This window comes from Lissotriton vulgaris, chromosome 5, assembly GCF_964263255.1.
Source record: "Lissotriton vulgaris chromosome 5, aLisVul1.2, whole genome shotgun sequence".
Classification (NCBI taxonomy): domain Eukaryota; kingdom Metazoa; phylum Chordata; class Amphibia; order Caudata; family Salamandridae; genus Lissotriton; species Lissotriton vulgaris.
In genome coordinates this window covers 234,771,219-234,794,850 of record NC_141693.1, presented here as the reverse complement: position 1 = coordinate 234,794,850, position 23,632 = coordinate 234,771,219, and the positions used below count along the sequence as shown (strand labels likewise).

Genomic DNA, 23,632 nt, shown 5'->3' with positions numbered 1-23,632 from the left:
CTGCTTGGACCTAAACCTTAGTCCTAGAGTTAATTGGCTACCACTGCCCCCGCATCGCTGAGCAGAGCGAGGACTTGCATGGAGCAGTCCCCCAAAAACTTGCTGATCCAGATCGCATAAATTGAAACTCTTTATATTTATAATTCACATGAGATGCCTTTGTCATACATTCACCCCAGTACAGAGATCAGGGCCTAAATCCATCGTTTTTTTTGCTCACCATGCCATTCCAAACCCAGCCTTATGGAAATCAGTCTTGACCCTGTGCCTCATGGGAACAGTCCAACCCGGTCCTCGGGACTGGAAGCAAGTATCCTAGAACTGGTTTTGGGGTTTCACCCCACTTTAGCCAGGATAGCTTGATTCCAGTGGCATAGAGAGGACGGGACCCACGGCTGGGCATACCTGTCCCACTTGGGGCGACAAATGCAAAAACAATAGTTGATGGACAGAATGCAGAACAATGTCATACATTCACCCAGTACAGAGATCTGGGCCTAAATCCATAGTTTTTTTGCTCACCATGCCATTCCAATTTGAACCCAGCCATATGCAAATCAGTCTTGACCCTGTGCCTCATGGGAACAGTCCTAAGGAACAACGGCCCAAGAAAGGGCTCAATTGATACCAGGTCCTTTCCACCACTGCAACTCAGCCCGTTTGGTTCTTGCAGACCCTACAACTCTGATTCTGGCCGGAAATCCTTCTGACTGGGCCCCTCTGGTCTGGATCCAAAAGGCGCAGACAAAGTTACTTCAAAATGACGTAACTGGGAATGCAGACTGTAATTAGGAGGAACCTCCTCGTAGGATGACCACTGGAACACCTCCGAGGCTGCACTACCCTGAGGACGCATCCCAGGATCTGTAAGAGTTCATCTATAGACTGCATGACATTGCACTGCTAAAAAATCCCCTTGCCCTCTTTCTTACCTCGAATTCGGTCTCTGTGTTCAGCCATCCAGGTCCAGAGAGGGAAGATGAGGCAGGTGCAGGCCCACGGATTCCCATCCAGCCGGAGGGACACGGCTGAAGGCAGAGGCTGCAGGACCCCGGCCTCGAGGGTACGCAAGGCGTTGTCATTCAGAAACAGTTCCTGCAAGGACGGAAACCAAACCAGGGTCCCCGGATCCAGGCTACCGATCCGGTTGTATCCCAGATTTAAAGTTGTGAGGCTGGGGAGAGACTTAAAGGCCTCGGGCCTCAGGGAAGTGATATGGTTGAAGCTTAAATCGAGGTATCGGAGGCTCCAGAGGCCCTCCAAGGCTTGGTCGAGGAGAAGGGAGATCACATTGTGCTGTAATTCCAAGCTCTGGAGGCGCTCGAGCCTGCGGAAGGAGTTGGGTCGTAAGGATGCGATGTCATTGTGGGCCAATGAAAGGGCAGTAGTGAGCGGACTGATCCTTTCAGGGACGAATCGCAGGTTTGTACTGGTGCAGTTCACCGCTCCACCCGGGCAACTGCAAAGTTGAGGGCAGCCGAAAGAGGCCAGGGAAAGGGCAAAAACGACCAGCAAACGAAAAAGAGTGTATCTTCCCCAGGGCACCATCGGTGCAAGTGTCCTGAGTTCAGCCATTATTTTATTCTGAGTGAGACAGCCTCCCACAACTTTGAATCATCCTCAAGGTCAGTTTTTAGGTCGGCTTGAAATCCTCTTCTTTTAAAGACCGCTTCCAAGGTCTATGGAATAACCTCCCTTATGGTACCTAAAAATTGGCCTCGTGCTGCGTGGTGTTCTCAAGTTCCTTAAAAAGAAGATGCAACCTTGGATTGAAAATATTAGAAGTTCGAGCCTCTATCGCCACAGTGTCGAGCAAGTTAAAGTCACCTGCTTAATGTCAATAGCCCAACCTTATTCAGGGATTATGATCCTGTTCCTCTGCCTCTCACCGTACAATTATTTCCTTATCCAGCCTCCGCTCCACCCACTCCACGTAGCTGTTTACACAGCCAAGAAGTCGCCGAGCAAAGACAAAGAGATTGCCTATATAGGCAGGTATGCTTCAAAGGCATTACTGTGAAACAGTGTTGCAGTTATGCCTTTAGGCTAGGCGGACGTCAATGAGGAAACATTATGAAAAGTTGAAAGCAGAGAATAAATTCGGTGACATTTCGAAGTGCTGGAAAGAGGCATGCAAGATGGTCAACTAGAGACAGTTTAATTGAATCTATCTTAAATTGAGGTGCTGGGGCAGAAAAGTTTCCTGCATGGGTACCATTGTGCACCCAGCTGCATATCTGGTATTTATTTTTGGCCATGTGTGAAGGTGGATAATGGGTTTGTACCTTGTTGTGACCTGGAGGGTCACAGCCACCCTGCTGGTCAATCCTCACATTCTGCAAGCGCCCTCGTAACAAACCCTTCAACTGTAACAGTGGGCCCATCAAGCCCCTGTGCCAAGCTTAGCACCGAAATCACCCGTGGATCTAGAACCCTAGAACCCTAGAACCCAACATGGAACACGCCCAGCAAGGTGTGCTCCTGAAGGGTTTCACACAGTCTGACACTTCAACCACATGTGGTCAAAGGCCATCACAAAACCTATGTTGAATTGCAATAAAACTGTTAGAATATGTATTTAACATTGTGGATAACAGGGTACATGATTGCTATCAATATGACTAGACCTTCACGATTATCAATCCTGTTGCCAAGGAGTAGTGGGTGCCATAAACGGCTTAAAGCAACTAATTTAAGCTTTTGATCATCCAAATCTCCTGGAGACAGATAACATTGTGTGTTGGTACAAATAGATAGGATCCAAACCAATTTTTCTGCTTGATTTTTCAGGTCCACAATTTAATAATACATGTTTGTAAAAGGAAGTAAAGTGCCTGAGGCCAATTAAACTTGTGGCTTCTGTGGCTAACATGATGTACTGATCAGGGCCGAACTGGGTAACCAAAACAGCCCTGGCAAAAATGCTCAAACCAGCCCGCTCACTTCGTCTCCTCACAAAATTTCTTTCTTTCCAACCATCTATTTCTTTCTCTCCTCTCTCACTTCTCCCTCTCTGATGAGTCTGTCTCTCTCCTTTGGAGCCTCCCAGTGTCTGCTGCACTTCAGGGAGCGCGGAAAGTGACAGAGACACCACAAGGGTCCTGGGCTTTCAAAACCGGCCTTCAATGGCTCCAGCCCACCAGGGAAATGCCCAGTGGAATAAAAGGCCTGTCCAAACCTGGTTCTGATGTAGTATTCACCGTAAGGCAATCCAAGCCAGCAGGTCCTGGCCAAGAAGAAGGCAATTAGGTATGAGAGATTATCATTGCTGGTCCTGCCTCCCTGATCCCACAGAAGGAACATGATGTGAAGATGACACCAGAGCTTTGTAAACAAATCACAGCGGGCCTCAATAATGTCAACAGATTTGTTCAGTAGTCTTACTTTTAAGAGGGCTAGTTAGGCCAAAAAGTGAGATCTTAATGTTAGACCAATACAGTTGCTCCTGATGGGTTTTGTGGAGGGATATAACCAGAATGCACATATGGCCATATCGACAATTATTGGGTATCCATAATTAACAGATGTATTGTATTTTATCCGGAATACTACTTTATTAATAAGGGTTTATACTCTGATTTGAGATCCTTTGGCAAGGGTGCATTTCCTGTGACAAGAACATGAGGCGTAGCTTGCAAGATGAAGAAGAGGGTGGTCGCTGTGCTTTCGGGCAGTTTATAGGCTGTAGCCTCACACACACCCCATCCCAATGCTCAACAGTCAATTGATTAATGGTGGTAGGTAGAGAGCAGTGTTTAACCTCAGCAAGATTACCTTTATGGGCACATTGTGGGGTGCATAGTGTTGAGACATTTAAGGAATGAAAAAGACTCAACTGTGGCAACACCACCTTGCTGAATCATTCACGTTTGGTAGAGGTGTCACAAGTGATATTCTTGAATTCCTCTGTTAAACCCTTTCATAAACCATTTTTTATGCAAAAGAATTATCTTTGTTTTATAAATGAATGCATTTATTTAATTGCGTGATAAGAGCTCAGTATAATACCATGGTTATATACAGTTTTAACAGCAATCCCATCCATAGCCTTCATATCAAAGCTTGCATATGTTACAAGTTCATTGTGAAGAACCGGAGCTTCCTAATATAATATCCAGTGGTGAAGGATTATGGTTACTTGGAAGTGAATTTTCAATACACACTACGATACAAGAGTCTGAGTAAAGAGGAAAAGCATCATGGGCATTAAAATCTTTAAGAATAATTGATCTTGTGGTGTCAATTTGCTCTTTTAAAGACCTCATCACTTTTTTAAAGACAAACTCAGTGGACGGATCATCAGAAGTTATATTCAGTTTCCGTTTCTTTTGCTTTCCACAGCTAAAAGGAGACTGGCTTTCCATTTTCACATGATTGGCCCACAACTTCAGCAGATAAGAGCTAAAAGTAGGGCTAAGGCAGACTTTCCAAAATTGACAAACAGGAGTCAAAGGTGAATGGTCATCAGGTGTTGTGGTGCTACCTTTCAAAACAAATAGCAGATAGATGAAAGATACTCCATTAGTCAGTTGTTCCAAGTGAAACTTACAAGCTGACTGTAGGAAGGTACCTCCTGACTATGGTTGCCCCCAACTTTTTGCCCTGTGTTTTAGCTGGTTTTTGACATAGTCGACCTGGGATCCTGCCAATCAGGATCCCAGGCCTACTGCTCTCTCTGTAAAATGGATTCCATGTACCTTAGGTACATTTCCAATTGGGACTGGGCCACCTTATCAGACCCTGTAACTCAGGGCATAGGTGTACCCAGGGCCTACCAGGGGCTGAAGCATGTATTATGCCACCCCTGGCTGGCCTCCTAAATTTGACACAACTGGCTGCATGACAGCTGGGGCAAAGTCGTGTAATCACCCTTTGCTGTAGATATAGTATACCTATATCTAACCCTAAAAATGGACACACAGATTCCTATCAGTCACTCCTATGGCAGGCCTTAACAATCCTGAAGGCAGAGTGCTTGGAATCGTGTGAGATGGTGCTCTGGAATGAGCTGAGCCTGTCTGCAGCTTGCGGAACCAAGTCCTAATAGCTGTTCCATGATAACGCATACCATATACTCTTAAGTGCATTATAATCCTCGCGGTTAAATGCTATCTTTGGTATTGCTTTATCAAAACATGTCGAGTAAGGTGTCATATGAATTGGAATACTAACCCCTCGCCAATTCTGGCGACGGGGTTAGCATTCCACCCTTCTAGAGGGACACGACATGTATGTAACTGTGAACCCCGGTTAAAGTTAAGCAAAGCCTCAGCTCCACAAAATGGATGCTGCCACCACAGACACGAGTCTGACCTCCTGCTGCTGGGAGTCCTTCCAGCGAGGAGAGCTTGGACAAAGGGTTTCCTGTCCGGGGCGGTGCTAGTGATAGAGCGCGCAGGTCACCCGGGTCACAAGTTTGCCAATTTTCCCCACGCACTGGGCCCTGGCGTGAGTACGAGGACTGAGTTTTGCGTGAACCGGGTGATTTCTTGCACGCCACTATGAGTAATTCGGGGGGTGACTCTTACACCACTTACTATTCATGTACCTGACTTACCACAAGCACATTACTCTTGACGGATCAGGAGCTAGCAGTGGATAGGTGACAAGTTTTCCTAAAGGGAGTAAAACTTTACATATACCAAATACGTTTATCCACACTTTATTGTAAATGACCACAGACACCTGATGACTTTTTAAGTTTATCAAAGATTTCAGAATGAATTATGCCAAAATGACAAGCCAAAATACAAAGAATCACATCTATCAGTAGAACCCAAAGCCACAATATAACTATGGATTAGGGCAAGGATCACTAGAGTAAGTGAGAACACTGAAAGGTAATAGGTTTTCACCGCAAACTTTAAACTAGGGCAAGGGACAGGAAACCTAAAACAAATACTTAACTAGACTAGTTATTCTATTCTTACTGAGTTTCACTGCAATCATACTAAGGGAAAGGGGAAAACTGGAACATACTATTATAATATGACAATTCAGTAACGTCCTACGGGTAGGGGAAAGTGGAACAGTTCTGATAAACAATGACATATACGTTGCTTTCAACTGCAATAGGGCAATATCACAGGCAAGAGTGCTTTATTAAGGAAAGAAGGGATAGTGAGAGAAAGACGCAAACCCACAGAATAATATTTACCTAATTAGGAATGAGGACTAACCCTGGCCACGGGTCAGTTTGGAAAGACGGGGACAAGGACCCTCAAGGATTGGAATACCAGAATGCGAGCAGGTACAGCTCACGGACAGTCAGGACAGGATACCCCTCAGGTTTGGGTCAGGAATGGGCTCACCAAGGCACGACCAACACCCACAGCTTCGGATGCAACGCCTGCGTTACCCCTCTCTGCAAGTAATCCGCCAGTAACCCCGATTGGGTTTTCGAATTTCCCCAGCAAAATGCTTCGCCAGCACTTAAGACAATTTCCACCCCTAGGAGTTTGTGGAAAGTATGGACAGAGTGCTCTGCAGAACTCTAGATTGAACACCTATAGAGTTCGTAGGGTCAGTGACAGGTCTGCTACTCGGACAAGTCGGACAATTTCCCTAAGCTGCACCAGGACAATTATACTGTTTGGGGACCCTTAGACCACCCACTAATGTTGCAAGTGACAGTTTCCCACATTGTGATTGGTCAGGAGAGGTGACCTGGTCATTGTCACCTCCTAGAATTCAGTGTTCCCATCATTAATATGAAAATTTGCACACCCGCCCCTTGGGTTCACGTTCCCAGGCATAGGAATACAGCAAGACAATACAGTACATAGCATATAGCAACAGTGTTGCGTCGCTCAAGGTAGGCTTCGGTCTCCTGGAGAGGTTTCCCAGGCGCATTGGGCTTCAGGAGCCAGCTGGCTTGTTTTAGCTTCTGCGCAGTGAGGTCTCTCCCAGGTCACATGACAGGTTTCAGAGGAGCTTCATCATGGCGTAGCTCATGTGTGCCCCAGCCCCCAGAGATGCGGTACATGAAAAGTAAGCAAGAACAAATTAGAATCGTACATAAAAATGATCACTCTGTATACCGTGATAGAATTTAACACACCCCTTATTTTATAACATCTATAGTATTAAAGTTTAGTGCGAAAAGACAGATAGGCGAAAGCAGCGGTAGCAAGCAAAGAGCGTGGTGAGAGACAAGCGGCCATCTTTGCATCAGTGCGCATGAGCAATACAATCCCTCCAAAATGCGAGTGCGTCACGTCACATGGGTATGACCGACGCATGCGCAGACTGGATTTCTGCGAAGCAGCCATTTCCTTAGTGCAAGCATTGTGAGGATGAAAAGACACACAGGCAAGCCTCTCGGGACACCCGCGTGTTGGGGAAAATGCTAAATAAATGACGGACAGTTGGATTAATATGATTATACGTTAGGCGAGGTTCATGAGTGCGAGCAAGTCGCTTTACGTGCGAATCCTTGCTCCATCAATCCCCTCTTTGATGATATTTACTATCATCACTACAAAGGAAACAGATGCCAACTTTCATTCTTCCATATCATGCATCTCAATCTCGACAAATTTATTATTTAGTTTTCTCTCGGCTTCTCTATGAGAGTGGTGATTCTTTACCTTTTTGTAGATTTGATTCCTTAGTTCTTCTAATTCTAACTCATCAATGTTTCTTTTCACCCCTCTCTTATTTACGGTGTATTTCTTATTACATTTTTGGCATTTACAGCAGATGAATATGATCAGTACAATCACACCTATTCCGATTATTGGCATCAGTATTTTCCATAGAAGATTTCTACCTAGGTTAGAAAACCAACTACCTATTGAGGAGAGACCTCCAGTCAGTCTCGTCCAGGCACTGTCAACCTCTAATGGTTTGAGCTCTTTTTCCAAATTAGTTATATTTCTTACATATCTTTTAAGTTCGATACTTTTATCAGGTATATAGGTGCAACAATGTTGCGCCTTCAGCATTCTACAGACTCCGCCCTCTTTTGCCAATAAGGTGTCAAGAGCAAGGCGATTCTGCAAAACCATAGATCTGATCGCAACCATTTCAGTATTGACCAGCAGGAATCCAGCAGCAGTGTCAGTAGATAACCGATCCACTACTGTAGACAACTTGCAGATTCGGTGTGTGTTCAGAACTACCCCCATTCCAGGTATCAGTGCACTGAAAATATCACCTATGATTTCTCCTACACTCTCACGTTTACTACGCACTAAGCCATTAGTATCTTCATCATTGCTTCCAGCAGCATCATTCACATGGTATATTTTCGGGAAAACAATGCCAAAGTAGCAGCTTCCATACCAGTGATCCGGCAATTTAAAATAAGCCTTGTTCCCACATATATAATATATTCCGGGAAACACAGGTTCTGACCCATTTTTGAAACCCCAACCTCCAATTACCTTATAATTATGTTCACACTCGCTGGAACCAATGAATACATTGTTATAATATTCTGTCCTTTCTCTATGGAGACAAAGTTTTCCTTTTTGTTCAAAATCCAGCAACAAAGCAGGACTAGCTTCGCCTTGTGAGGTGTTGTCCATGTGCTCGGCCCACCTAGGGACTCTATCCTTTTCATCATTTGCCTTTTTCTGAAACTTTTCCCTCCTTCTGTCTGCCATTTTTATAAACATCTTCTCCTGCTCTTGCAAAGAACAGGTCAGATTCTCTTGTCGTGCTTCATTTAAGTCTATGTCACCTATAGTCAGGAAATATTCTCCCATATAACGGGTTACCTCGCTTTTAATATGTACAAGGTTCAGGTGTCCTCTAATAGGAAGCTCAGAAAATATTACATCAGCATTTGAATAGTAGTACTGCAAAGTGCTTCTATAAAACAAGCTAGCCAATATACTGCAGGAAATTCCGTAAGTTAGGGGTAAGTGGTGATATGTCACACCTTCAGCTACAGACGTGGGTAGCTTCATGCAGACATAACAATCTTCTATTTCCATAGCTTCTACATAATGCACTAATAGGTTAGCGAAAACATTTAAATGCGTCCGGTTTCTCATCTTGTGAAAGTGCAGTCCACCCTCATCTGATGCTTCTAATGTTGGTCGTGTATGTCTCAGACTAACTTTGTTGTCACGTCGTTCTAAGCTTCGTGGTGTTTCTGCAGTCTGTACAATGTCTGTGTCTAATATTTCAGGTTCAGTAGGGGACAAGTTAGGATCTTTACTTATCATAAAAGGTATAAAGACTGTTAACCCTATCCACATCACTATTAGCATAGCTATACTACACAAGCATATTTTACAGCAAGTTTTACAACACCCAAATCTGGACCTTCCAGCTACGTTTGAATCAGACATTTTAGCTTACAGGTGGCTTTTGCAACCCCTCTTTGTTTCTTTACACCAAGGCTTCGCTCTGTTTTGTCTCAAGGAGGGTCTTCGTCCGAACTCCGATCAGTGGTGGACTCTTCGTCACCTTTGCCACCGCGATTGGGCTCATCAATTTCTTCCAGCACCAAGTATGTCCATTCGGGGCTCCGATACAGTCTATTCTGTTTCTTCACTCTGTCGCTCTTTCTCAGAGACTTGCCTCGGGCTGCTTTTCTTTCACTTTCAGCCCTCTTACGGTCTTTCAGTTTCTCCTCGACTGTTTTTATTCGGAGTCTTAGCCTTTTGACGTACCTTGGTGTACTTTTGCTTCTGTGACTTTCAGTGGTCGAGGACACTTGGCCTTCTTCGTGCACTCTTTTTATTTTTTCTTTGTGCTGGACAGAGTCTATTTCCCTTCCTGTCTGACTAGTTCCAGGTCTTTCATATATTTCTTCTGCCTGGTCCTCAAACTTGCCCTGTTCAGGTTTGCTTTGTAGGCTTTCTTTGCTTTCGGGTGAACTGGATTCCGATTCCTGAACACGTTCGTCTATTTCTATCTGCTCTGGTTCATGCACTTTGTTCCCTTCATTTTCTTCCGCATGAACTTCAACTTTGACCACTATCTGTCCCTTTCCAGACTCCGGAGTTTCAGGTGGAGTGTCGACGTCTTGATCTGTCCCTACTTGGCCTATTTCCTGATCAGGTGTAATGTGAGTCTCGTTGACCTGACCTTCGTCCTCTAGTTCTGTCTCACCTGGACTATCCCACTCACTGTCTAGGTAGGAATATTTCCTGGTTCGTATTGGATCATGAACCTGGTCGTCGGCAGGGTACCAATCAACGTCTCGACTTGTGCTCGGCAGTTCGATGTCAGCGAGATCCGGACTCTCCTCGGGAGTCTCCTCAGCGGTGCTGCCTTCAGCTTCAGTCACGTTTTCTCCGGTTACCCGCTTTGTGTGGCTGGCATGGATCCACTTCAGTACACCAGCACACTTTACAGCAGTAGTGGTGACAAGGATCACTTGTCTTGGCTTTCCCCACTTTGGTCCAAGGCAACTCTTCCGGGTATGTTTCTTTAACACCACCCAATCACCTGGTTGTAGCTTATGTGCTGGAGTCTTGGGCCAGTCGTCACGCACTTGGTCACCCAGTTGCTTGCAGTATTCTAGCACCAAATCATCAGTAATGCTTAGCAGTTTGTGTCCAGGTACCCATGCTTGTCGCATCACTCTCCCCATTAGTACCTCATGGGGGCTCAGGCCTGTTTTTCGATTTGGAATACTTCTCAGACTCATCAGCACAAGGGGCAAAGCTTCTGTCCAGTTCATTTTGGTGGAATCACACATCTTCGCCAATCTGGACTTGATCGTGCCATTTATCTGCTCAACCACCCCTGACGCTTCGGGATGGTAGGCACAGTGCAGTCTTTGCTTCATTTTAAAGGCCTTACAGAGCTCTTCTAGGATATCGTTGGCAAAATGCCCACCTTGGTCTGTTTCAATCGTCTCAGGAATTCCATACCAAGGTATCAACTCCCTGAGCAATAATTTGGCTACAGTCAAGGCATCATTTTTCTTTGCTGGGTAAGCCTCCACCCACCGGGAAAATAGGCACACTATAACCAGGACATACCTATATCCCTTGCATTTGGGCATGGTTATAAAGTCCGCCTGCATCCTAACAAAGGGACCTACTGCCTTTCCGATGGTACTTTGCTCTACTACAGTCTTCTTTCCTGCATTGAATTGCTGACACACTAGGCACCTCTGGCAAAACCTTTCCGCTTGGTTCCTGAACCTTGAATTGTAGAACACCTTGTCAAACACACGACACATGGCGTCCCTTCCCATATGTGTTGGTTCATGTATCATCCTGACCATGGGATCTATCAGGCTGTCAGGCAACACAGGCACTCCAGTTGGGTTTACTACCACACCGTCATTTCTTACTTTACATCCATTCTCACTCCATTTAACTTTTTCTGTCCTGTCTGTTGATTGTTGTAAGTCTTTTAATTCATCCCACGTTGACACATTATCAAACAACATCAGTTGGCAGCTGTGTCCACCCCATTACCCAATTTTGAGGGACATTTGGTGTCGGGCACAAAACTGTGCGATTTGGTCAGCGTATCGGTTCCCGGCTGTCACATCATCATTTCCGGATCTGTGAGCCGCACACTTGACCACAGCCAATTCTTTGGGCAATTGAATAGCTTCCAGTAATTCTTGTACCACCCTTCCGTTTCTGATAGGGGTACCTGAGGAAGTCATGAATTCTCTTTGTAACCATAGTTGGCCGAAGTCATGAACAACCCCGTAACAGTACCGACTGTCGGTATAAACAGTTATTCTTTTGTTTTTACCCCTTCTACAGGCTCTTGTCAATGCGATGAGCTCTGCGACTTGTGCAGATTTCACCTCGCATAGGTAAGAGGCTTCTATGGTGTTGGTCAATGTGACTACAGCATAGGCAGCACACAGACCTCCACTCTCATGTCTTAAGCATGAGCCGTCCACAAACATTGTAAGATCCCCATCAAGCAATGCTACTTCTCGGATGTCAGGACGGGGCTTAGTGCTGAATTCTGTCAGATCAATGCAGTTATGTTCCATTTCATCCTCGTCGTCTACATCCAGAGGAACAGGTAATAGAGTTGCTGGGTTTAGGACATTGCACCGAGAAATGGTTACATTCTCAGCACCAATCAAAATTCTCTCATACTTAGTCAGCCGACTAGGTGTGAGATACTGGGTCTTGGTTCTTGTCAGTAGAATTACAACAGAATGTGGAACATATACAGTGACAGGATGTCCCATGACAATATTCTCACTCTGTTCCAGACTGACGCAAGTAGCAGCTACTGCTTTCAGGCATCCGGGAAATCCAGCAGCCACCGGATCTAGAGTGGCTGAGAAATAGGCTACGGGACGCCTGACCAGCCCATGCTCCTGGGTCAGGACTGAGAGCGCACAATTTTCTCTGGTGTCACAGAACAGTTCAAAACGCTTGGAATAGTCGGGCATACCTAATGCAGGAGCGGTACATAGACAATTTCGCAATGTTACCCACGCGGACATGCTTTCACTGTCCCAACTGACTGGGTCTTCCACTCCTTTCTTGGTCATTTTTATCAAAGGCTTCGCTAGAGTTGCGAATCCCACAATCCACTGCCTGCAGTACCCCACAACTCCTAAAAACATTCTCACCTCTTTCTGAGTTCGGGGTAGGTCCATTGCTTTAATTATTTTGATCCTTTCTGTGGTGACTTTTCGGATCCCTTTTTCTATCTGGTGCCCCAGATATTTTACTGAGTTCTTGCAAAACTGTAATTTGTCAGGGGATACTTTATGTCCTCCCTTTCCTAGGTGATTTAGCAAGGCGATGGTGTCGGTGACACAGTCAGTTTGAGTTTTAGATGCCACTAAAAGGTCATCTATGTACTGCACCAAAACAGATTCTCTTGGCAGGACTAGAGATTCAAGGCATTTCTTTAGGATCTGGTTGAAAATCGATGGACTTTCAGTGTACCCTTGAGGGACACGATTCCAGACATAGATATGGCTGTCAAATTCAAAACTAAAAAGGAACTTGCTTTCCGGATGCAATGGGATGGAAAAGAATGCATGACACAAGTCAATGACAGTGAACCATTCCGCATTCCAAGGAATCTGATATAGGATTACTGCAGGGTTGGGCACAATGGGACAGCAAGGCACAACAATCTGGTTTACCATGCGCAGGTCCTGCACTACTCGGTACTTTCCACTAGGCTTTTTAATCCCAATGATGGGTGAATTGCAGGGACTGCTCATTACTTCTTCTATGATTTCTACTTCAAGCAACCTGGTAATTTCAATTGAGACTCCTGTTTTTACTTTTGCACTCATTTTGTACTGTCTTGTTTTGGGATATACTGCATTTGTTTTTATTGCTATTTTAACTGGGTCCACGTTTGCCATTAAGCCTACATCTTTTCCCGTGAAATCCCACACTTCTGGTACCACTCTTAACTGGAGCTCTTCAGGCAAGTCTTCAACCGACAAGGGTTTAATGTCAACGTCAGGTCTTACTAACATCAGTTTGTACAAACCATCTTCATCGGGGGTCTGAATTTCGACGCCTTTTGGTGAGCAAAAAATGGTGCAGTTCATTTTACACAACAAATCGCGTCCTAACAGGTTCACAGGACTGGAATCACAGACCACAAATCTGTGCATTTCTTTAAAGTTTCCTATGGAGATTTCCATAGGCTCAGTTACTGGAGTACTTATTATTTGATTGGAGACACCCACTACTTGGATTGCTTCTCCCGAGAGGGGTAGGTTAGGAACATCCACTGTTCTCACAGTGGACCGGGTAGCACCAGTGTCCAACAGAAAGGTGACGTCTTTTCCCTCAACCTTTCCTTCAATGTATGGTCCAGTCTGGTCTACCGGTAAGGAGGCGCCAAGTACGCACTCCTTATCCTCCCCCCTCAGGCCCCGTCAATCTTGTTCATCACAGAGAAAAGAATCGTTCAACAGATACTGCGGAATTGCTGCATTTCTCTCAATTTCTCCTTCCCACACCTCCGCCCTCTCATTCTGCTGACCCTGATTCTTATAATTCTGTCTAGGAGCGCGAGGTACTGGAGGTAGCTTTACCTGTTGCTGGTTCTTTCTTGTCCCCTCTTTCGGCACCTGTGGATTTAAACCATTTATAGGGGCATTACCGGCCTGCAGGTGTGGACACTCGTCTCTCCAATGCCCTAACTGGCCGCACCCGTGGCAGGGAAATTTCTTCATAGCCTCTTCCCGACTCATTTTTGCCCGGGGCTTCCCTCCTCCCCCAGCAGTGGCATTCTGAGCATTATTATTGGAATTCAACTTACTTAACTGTTTTTCTTGCTGTTCAGCCAATTTCACTTGTGCCCACATAACCTTCTCCTTGAGGGCTTTCTTTTTATTCTCGATTTCATCTTCGCAGTACTTTGCGTATTTAAGGACATCATCTATGGGCTTTCCCTGCCAACTTATCTTATTATCTCGAATCCATTGGGATATTTCGGGCCTTAATCCTAGCACGAATCTGTAACTGAAATGGGTCATGTCCTTCATGTCCACATTGTCGATTCCACTGTAAGTTTTAAACACTTGCAGCAACCTTTCATAAAAGGAGTGGACGGTTTCATCACGCTCTTGGGTAGTTCTATCTATCCGGGTCCAATCGGTTTCTTTTTGCGGGTACCTTTTCCTTGAGGTATTGTATGACTTGCTCATACTTCCTCATTACTTCATGTGAGGGAGCTCCTGTTTTGTCGTCTCTTGCATATTCCTCACTAGGCCAATCAATCTCAATTTTGCAATCGGTCCACAAATCTACAGGCACCACAATGTCGAAAAACCCATCCAGGTCTTTCAGAAGACATTTCTGAACTTTTATGAAGCGTTCGACCTGTCTGTACCAGTTGACTGGTTTCTCTCGTAATTTCGGGAAGTCATTAGTGAATGACACAATATCCTGTCGGGACCAAGGGACATGGACATACTTTCCCCCCGGGACCTCTCTCATGGGACACAATTTTTCTGCGGGAGTTACTTCTTTCAGCACATATTCTGAAGCCTGAGACTTAGTCCTACTGTCTTCCTTTTTCTTTGCCCACCTGGTTCTCCATTTCCCTACATCCCCCCATTTCTGTAAGAGTTTCAATAATTCTTTTATCTGGATCTGTTTTCCTACCACACTCAAGCTTTCTAGGTCTTTGTCCGAAAAATCTACTCTGTAGGGTTTCTGAAGTATTTTGGAGCGACTGACATCGATTCCCATTTCTGTGGCTGTGTCCATCAATCTCTCATGGAGCAATCTAGCGTTCCGGGTAAGGTTTTTGCTGATGAACAGTAATTCTTCTTCGCTGTAGGAGTTTAATCGGTCTAATCCTACATTTCCAGCCATCATCTCTTCTATTTCTATTCTTAGTTTATAGATTTCTAATGGTTTGGGTTGGGGAGTGGTCTCTTTCTCCAACTCCTTGGTCCATCTGTCTAATTCTTCTGGGGATACTACAGTGGCACTCCTAACCCCGGACGTACTTTCAATCAGAACCTCTTTTGCCCTACTCTGACTTCTTACCCCCGGCATGCTAGTCCTAGGTTCCCTAATGGGCAAATCCATCAAAACCACTGATTCACATTCACTCTCTTGATCGTCATCTATGAATACTTCCTTTCTCGGGGGTGGGATGCTAGGAGTAGGCATTATTGGAGAGATAACAGGAGGACGAGGACTAGCCAGGTTATCCCTATAAAGAGGAATAGCGGGTCCAATGGTTACTGGAATAGTCAGGGAATCTGGATGGGGATGTATCTGGGCTATGGTCCTGACTAAATCATCTCGCTGTCTAGCCAGGGCTTCTTTCTCTTGTTCCCGCAAAGCCTTTTCTGCGGAATTGTCATGCAATACTTGGGGAACCAAGGGTGGGTAAATACTTGGGGCAGTCGGAGTGACCAATCGAGGTGGGCCTTCTCCAAACGGCTGATAATTTGGGACCGTGGATTTAGGTCTGCAAAACCCATCCCCTTCACTGGCTTTACTGTCTGTACCTGTTCCATCTGTCTCGCTATCCCTCCGACACCTGGGATATTTGGCAAACGGGTTTGGTGAACTTAAAGGCTCTGACTCTGCTACATAGGGAGGTGGGTTTTTCATCAACAAATCTTCTAGGTGCTCATCTTCTGAATCCCCTACAGGCATTAAGTGATGGGTTTTCTCTTTACTTTTTCCTTTCCCTTGTTCCAACACTCCCATCATAGGAACAAACCCTCCACCATCATGCTTTGTCTCCAATGTTTCATCTTCTGCTCTTTGGTTTCTCTATGGACCCTCGGATACCATTTACTCACTCCCTTGTCCATCCGGGGTCTATCTCTTTCCAAAGCCTCAATTTCCCATTCTTCTAAGGCTTCGTACTGGGTTAATCTGGGTCTGGGATGTAATTCATTCATGCGAGTCCTCAAGTTAAACAGTATCCTACCATTAAACGTACCATCAATAGGAAATGTTAGGACTCCGTCATCTGCAGTATACTTTGCCCAATTCTCTAGCCATACACAGGTATGATACGCTTTTTCAAACATCATGAAGGAAGCAGGAGTATTCGGTGGAGGAATGATCACACCCTCCCTCGTTCTAATGGGCTTGTCTGTTTTAAAAAAATTCTTCACCTTGTCGGCAAATGACATTTTTCTTTTTATTCCATACATCATGTGTGGTCTACCTCGTATAATCTGTTCCTTATAGAAGCCTGAGTTTTGTGGATTAGGTAAGAACTCAGGATACCACATATGCCTTTCCAGGCTCGCTTCTAACTCGGCCTGATTAATTTTGTTTACCTTTGTACTTCCAATGCTAGCGTGACTCTTATTTTGTAGAAATCAATCAGCACAGCGAATACAAAAATCCTTGTCCAATGGGTGCGCGGCCTTTCGCGAGACGAGGTCTCACGCTCCGGCACTCACCCCTCCCTTACAAATTCAGCTTCACTACGCACCCGCTGTCTTGACCAATACCAGCGCGGCACGGAGTGACGTCAGAGCAGTCTTCCGACCGACTCCCTCCTTCACAAGGTAACGGAAACTTTTAACTTTTCCTAAAGTGCGAGTGCAAAATTTAGTCAATAACACACAATGTCTGCCACTGTGTCTGAGTGTTCTAAATAGATAGAAAAAATTTTCTTTCACTACAAGTAAACCACTTCTGTCTACTTTTCATTCACTCTGGATAGACTTCTTTGCCTAACCTCTCACACGAGCAATATAGAACCTGTTATTCTTCTGACTCATCCACTTCTTTCCGGGATATATACTGAGCCAGAATTTCACCAGCGGACTATTTTACTTACCAGTCAAGCCTCGGAGACCCTATTACTCCTCCCGTATGTGACCCTTTCTAGGTGATATCACAATGGAAGTTTTATAACGGACTCGTAGCTATCATATATTCAGATGCAAGAAGAACCTAATTAGTGCTTCCAGGTATTCCTAACCCTGCACTAATGACTCTAGACAAGTGACTTTTCCAGCTAACCGGATTCTACTCACCGTTAGCTATATACTTCCCCGGGGATTCGGACTACACTGAACGCTTACAAACAGTTCTTGGTTAATACAACATGTAACATTTATAGCAGCAATGCAAAAATCATATACATTTACATATAAATCCTTAAAACATTTCAAAATATTTGAACCAATACAGTAGAAATCAGCAGCACATTTTATTTTCACGGTTTGTTTATCAACTATCCTGTCCACCTATCTTAACTAGTCCTAACCATAACTCTGCTACCAGAAAATTACTGATAGAGCGCGCAGGTCACCCGGGTCACAAGTTTGCCAATTTTCCCCACGCACTGGGCCCTGGCGTGAGTACGAGGACTGAGTTTTGCGTGAACCGGGTGATTTCTTGCACGCCACTATGAGTAATTCGGGGGGTGACTCTTACACCACTTACTATTCATGTACCTGACTTACCACAAGCACATTACTCTTGACGGATCAGGAGCTAGCAGTGGATAGGTGACAAGTTTTCCTAAAGGGAGTAAAACTTTACATATACCAAATACGTTTATCCACACTTTATTGTAAATGACCACAGACACCTGATGACTTTTTAAGTTTATCAAAGATTTCAGAATGAATTATGCCAAAATGACAAGCCAAAATACAAAGAATCACATCTATCAGTAGAACCCAAAGCCACAATATAACTATGGATTAGGGCAAGGATCACTAGAGTAAGTGAGAACACTGAAAGGTAATAGGTTTTCACCGCAAACTTTAAACTAGGGCAAGGGACAGGAAACCTAAAACAAATACTTAACTAGACTAGTTATTCTATTCTTACTGAGTTTCACTGCAATCATACTAAGGGAAAGGGGAAAACTGGAACATACTATTATAATATGACAATTCAGTAACGTCCTACGGGTAGGGGAAAGTGGAACAGTTCTGATAAACAATGACATATACGTTGCTTTCAACTGCAATAGGGCAATATCACAGGCAAGAGTGCTTTATTAAGGAAAGAAGGGATAGTGAGAGAAAGACGCAAACCCACAGAATAATATTTACCTAATTAGGAATGAGGACTAACCCTGGCCACGGGTCAGTTTGGAAAGACGGGGACAAGGACCCTCAAGGATTGGAATACCAGAATGCGAGCAGGTACAGCTCACGGACAGTCAGGACAGGATACCCCTCAGGTTTGGGTCAGGAATGGGCTCACCAAGGCACGACCAACACCCACAGCTTCGGATGCAACGCCTGCGTTACCCCTCTCTGCAAGTAATCCGCCAGTAACCCCGATTGGGTTTTCGAATTTCCCCAGCAAAATGCTTCGCCAGCACTTAAGACAATTTCCACCCCTAGGAGTTTGTGGAAAGTATGGACAGAGTGCTCTGCAGCACTCTAGATTGAGCACCTATAGAGTTCGTAGGGTCAGTGACAGGTCTGCTACTCGGACAAGTCGGACAATTTCCCTAAGCTACACCAGGACAATTATACTGTTTGGGGACCCTTAGACCACCCACTAATGTTGCAAGTGACAGTTTCCCACATTGTGATTGGTCAGGAGAGGTGACCTGGTCATTGTCACCTCCTAGAATTCAGTGTTCCCATCATTAATATGAAAATTTGCACACCCGCCCCTTGGGTTCACGTTCCCAGGTATAGGAATACAGCAAGACAATACAGTACATAGCATATAGCAACAGTGTTGCGTCGCTCAAGGTAGGCTTCGGTCTCCTGGAGAGGTTTCCCAGGCGCATTGGGCTTCAGGAGCCAGCTGGCTTGTTTTAGCTTCTGCGCAGTGAGGTCTCTCCCAGGTCACATGACAGGTTTCAGAGGAGCTTCATCATGGCGTAGCTCATGTGTGCCCCAGCCCCCAGAGATGCGGTACATGAAAAGTAAGCGAGAACAAATTAGAATCGTACATAAAAATTATCACTCTGTATACCGTGATAGAATTTAACACACCCCTTATTTTATAACATCTATAGTATTAAAGTTTAGTGCGAAAAGACAGATAGGCGAAAGCAGCGGTAGCAAGCAGAGAGCGTGGTGAGAGACAAGCGGCCATCTTTGCATCAGTGCGCATGAGCAATACAATCCCTCCAAAATGCGAGTGCGTCACGTCACATGGGTATGACCGACGCATGCGCAGACTGGATTTCTGCGAAGCAGCCATTTCCTTAGTGCAAGCATTGTGAGGATGAAAAGACACACAGGCAAGCCTCTCGGGGACACCCGCGTGTTGGGGAAAATGCTAAATAAATGACGGACAGTTGGATTAATATGATTATACGTTAGGCGAGGTTCATGAGTGCGAGCAAGTCGCTTTACGTGCGAATTCTTGCTCTATCACTAGCACCATCCCAGACAGGGTTTTGTGTATCCTGGGTAGGCAGGGCTTTACAGGAAGGTGACTGCTGAGTGGCACCCCGGTGTTCACTACGCATAGGCCGGTCAGAACCAGTTCCAGGGGCACACCAGCCCCTGGCCTGGGGGAAGTCCGGCATGGGAGAGGGGTGTAACCACCCCCCTCCTAGTCCCACCCATAGGCAGGACCTAGTCACCGGGTCAGCCCCCTTTTTTAGTATAAAGATAGGAGCGGGCCCCCTGTTCAAATTAGATCATCTTTGGAATCAAGACACGACTTTCTACGAAAGGACATCAAGATTTCTTCTTCAAGATTCTCCCTTGTGGCTAAGGAGTAGTCACCCTGCATCCGCAGGCACCATCCTAAGAACACTGCGGTCGGCTGCAAGTCCTTCCTCCGGAATCCGACTGCCCAGCCCGACGAGACCCGGCTTCCCTGGCACCTCTGACCTCTACTCACCTCTACAGCCAAGCTGAGAACCGTGAGTGCGACGAGACCTCGAGGGACCGACGATCGCCAAGACTGCATGACTTCTTTGCAACAAGCCCACCGTGTGCTCCACTGGTGAGTGCTTTGGGGTCCGAGAAGCCCCAACCCTGAGCAGCTCCAGCACCGAAGATCAGCCCTCCAGCATCTCCACGATCTGCGTGGGGCCCTTCTGCTTTTTGCTGTTCACCGCGCTGTGTGGCTACTAGCCGGCTGGCTTGTGGCCTTCTTCACGACGCCCGACGACATCACTGCTGCTGGTCTGGTTGCTCCAGACTGGCCCTTGCTTCCTTGCAACAGAGAAGCACCCCGGACCCTCCTGGTCCACTCCAGACGCCATTTTGAGTCCACCGCGTGGGCTTGAATTTGCCAAGGCTTTGTTGCCCAATCCTGGGTCCAGCGACGCCGACAGCTTCATCCATCGTGGGACAGCTCGCTCCTCCATCCTGGTCGCCAACAACGCCTCCTGGTCCGTGAGATCTGCAGAGCACAGCGTCACCCACTCACCTAGTCGAGGTCACTACCATCCGGTGCCCTCCTGGTGCCACCTGACTACTGGCTAGTAGTCTCGAACTTGGTCCCCTCTGCTTTCAGGTGTCATCTCTCTTCAAGATCCAGGCTTGGATCACTTCGAACTCTCTTCACTGGTCGCCTGCCAGCATCTTTCTTCCAGGCTCCTGGTCCGTCTACGAGGATTCCCGACGTCTTTTGAGACATATGCAGCTGCAGCCCCTGGGCTAGGTAACTTCGGCATTTCGGTGCCCCAGCATAGCCTCACTATCCAAGGGTCAGGATCCACTTTCGTTTTCCTCCTACCAGGTCGGGTTCGCCCGAGAACACTAACTTTCTGAAATCTAGCTACCATAGACTTTGTCCCGCATCACGCGTGAGAGTGCCCACTCTGCACCCGAGTCCCCTAGGCCTCCTAGAAGTAATCTGAAGATTCTATAGTCAAGTCCTAGCGATTCCAAAGCCTATTAGTACTGTACTTACCTGCTAGTAATTTCGCATTCCACTTTCAGAGTATATGGTTTTCCGTGCCCCTCGGGCATTTGTATATACTGTGCTAACTTAAGTATTTTCGTAAGAGTTTTGTTTTGTGCTTAGTACCCTGTCCTCATAAAGAGTACAGGGCTGTTGTGATTTTAATAAATACACTGTTTATTTTCATAACACTTGTGTGGTGTCCTTTCACTGGGTATTCAAGGGGTACATGTGTGGTATAACAGCTGGCTTAACACGCCCTCTCGAGTCTTTAGCCTTAGACTGCTCGTATCCATGCTACTAGGATAGCTGGTCTATAAGGTTGACTTACAACCAATCATCAATAAGGGTTGTTTGGACTGATACAAAGTGTTCACTAGAATAGTGAACATTATATATCAGGCCAACTTCTCACATTGGTGAGCAGCGGTTGGGATTTGAGCTTGCTGTTGTTCTACCACACGTATCCTAAGAATATCTTGTTGAAAGATCACATAAGTACTGTTAGGTACATATAACTTAGCTTAGAATACTCTGAGTTCTACTGAACCAGCTGTTGCAGCTCCTCAAGGCTTAGCACACCTTGGCTGCAACTCTTAGCAAGGGATCAGTAGGCAAACACATAGTGTAGGTAGGTGCATCACTTACACCACACTAGAATCAGCATGCCAGTCACAGGAGGAAACACTGAGTCTCCCCTTGTGTCAGTAGACCTTCCACAGGTCACTTCCAGATATGCTGCTCTTAGCTTCCAGGAGATGAGACAAGTGTGTACCTCCAGGAAACTAAAACAGGGGTCTAACCCCACAATCCCTTTTCTGATTGGTCTCTTAGAGACTTATGATGCCAGGAGGGCTGGTAACCCAGACCCTTCTAATCCAGATGGGAGTATGCCCTCCTTACAGGGTCCCTTTGATAACCATGACCATCCCCTCCAGGAGGCAGATGATGCTGAGGATGAGGATGAGGATGAGTTGTCAGAGGATGAGGCAGACAAGGGACAGGTAGAAGTCAGCAGACTAACCAGGTCCAACTTAAGCAGGCATGAGAATGGTACTAGGAGAACCCTGGGACCCCTCTCAGGCCAGCTTAACATTGGGAGTGGACGAGTTAGGTCTCTATCACGAGGCTCTAACAGATCCATTCAAACCAATGGCTCTCAGAACTCTGCTCTGAGGAGGATGACCTCCCCTCAGAGGAGAATCTATGAAGCTAAAGAGAGGGAAGTCAAACAGAGGATTGAAAGGGAAGAACTTGCCCTGGCCAAAGAGAGACTTGCCTTTGCTAGAGAGCAAGAATTATGTGGGCTAGAGCCCACTGGTGGCAGCAATATACCTTGCAATAGGGAAAGGAGTTTTGATACAAAGCACCTGAATAAGATAGTGCCCCCCTTTAAACAAGGGGATGACATCCACAAACGGATAACTGCTTTGGAGAGGGCCTGCACTGTGCAGGGTGTTCCCCAAAGTCAGCGGGCAGCTATCTTGTGGCTCTCCTTTGAAGGTAAAGGTAGAGATAAGCTCCTCACTACTAGAGTGGAGGATGCTAACAATTACCAAGTCCTGAAGAATACACTGGTTGATGGGTTTGGTTTAACCACTGAGCAGTACAGGATGCTGTTCAGAGACACCCAGAAAACTCAGTCTCAGGATTGGACTGACTTTGTTGATTGTGCCACTAAGGCTTTTGAAGGCTGGCTACTGGGTAGTAAGGTTACTGATTTTAAAGGATTGTACAATCTAATTATGAGGGAGCAAATCTTAAGTAGTTGTCAGAACCAGTTATTACACCAGCACCTGGTAGACTCTGATCTGACCTCTCCACAGGAATTGGGTAAGAGGGCAGACAAATGGGTCAGAACCAGGGTCAGGCCTAAGAACCAGGGTGGTGACCAGAAGAAGGAATCAACCAAGCCTCAAGAGAAGGGTGGGGATAAATCCACAGAGAAGACTTCCCAAGGGCCCCAAAACTCCAACAAGGGTGGTGGGTCCCAGAACACTCCTTCAGAACAGAAGAAACCTTATTGCCATACCTGTAAACAGGTGGGCCATTACAAAAGTGATGCCAGTTGCCCTAAAAATAGCAATAAGGAAAATATACCCCCAGGTAATACTCCCAGACCTCCTGTTACCACTAGTGGTAATCCCCCAGGTGGTGGGAGTGCCCCCAAGAATATAGTGGGCATTACTTTGGGAAACCAGGAGGACTATGGCCTAGCCAGGTCCCCTAACAACACTCTTGTCTGTGAGACTGGCATGGGGTTTGCCAACGTCACTACTGGTCCCCACATTTTGGGAAAGTATAGACAAGAGCTCCTAGTCAATGGTCAGAAAGTTGAGGCATTCAGAGACACAGGGGCCAGCATCACCATGGTGATTGACCATCTGGTCCCCTCTGCTCAACTGACCCCTGGTTTTACTTATCAGGTGACA

At 45.9% G+C, this 23,632-nt stretch overlaps 1 protein-coding gene across 1 annotated transcript in view; it reads right to left on the bottom strand.

Annotated features, from left to right (window-relative positions):
- The window catches only part of LRRC26 (leucine rich repeat containing 26), a 113,934-nt gene extending 112,062 nt beyond the window's left edge, over nucleotides 1-1,872 (bottom strand). Inside the window, exon 1 of the mRNA XM_086921246.1 lies at nucleotides 933-1,872. Coding sequence (XP_086777372.1) covers nucleotides 933-1,575 — 643 coding nt within the window. The 5' untranslated portion in view covers nucleotides 1,576-1,872. The remainder of the gene's footprint in view (nucleotides 1-932) is intronic.
- Nucleotides 1,873-23,632: the final 21,760 nt, after the last annotated feature.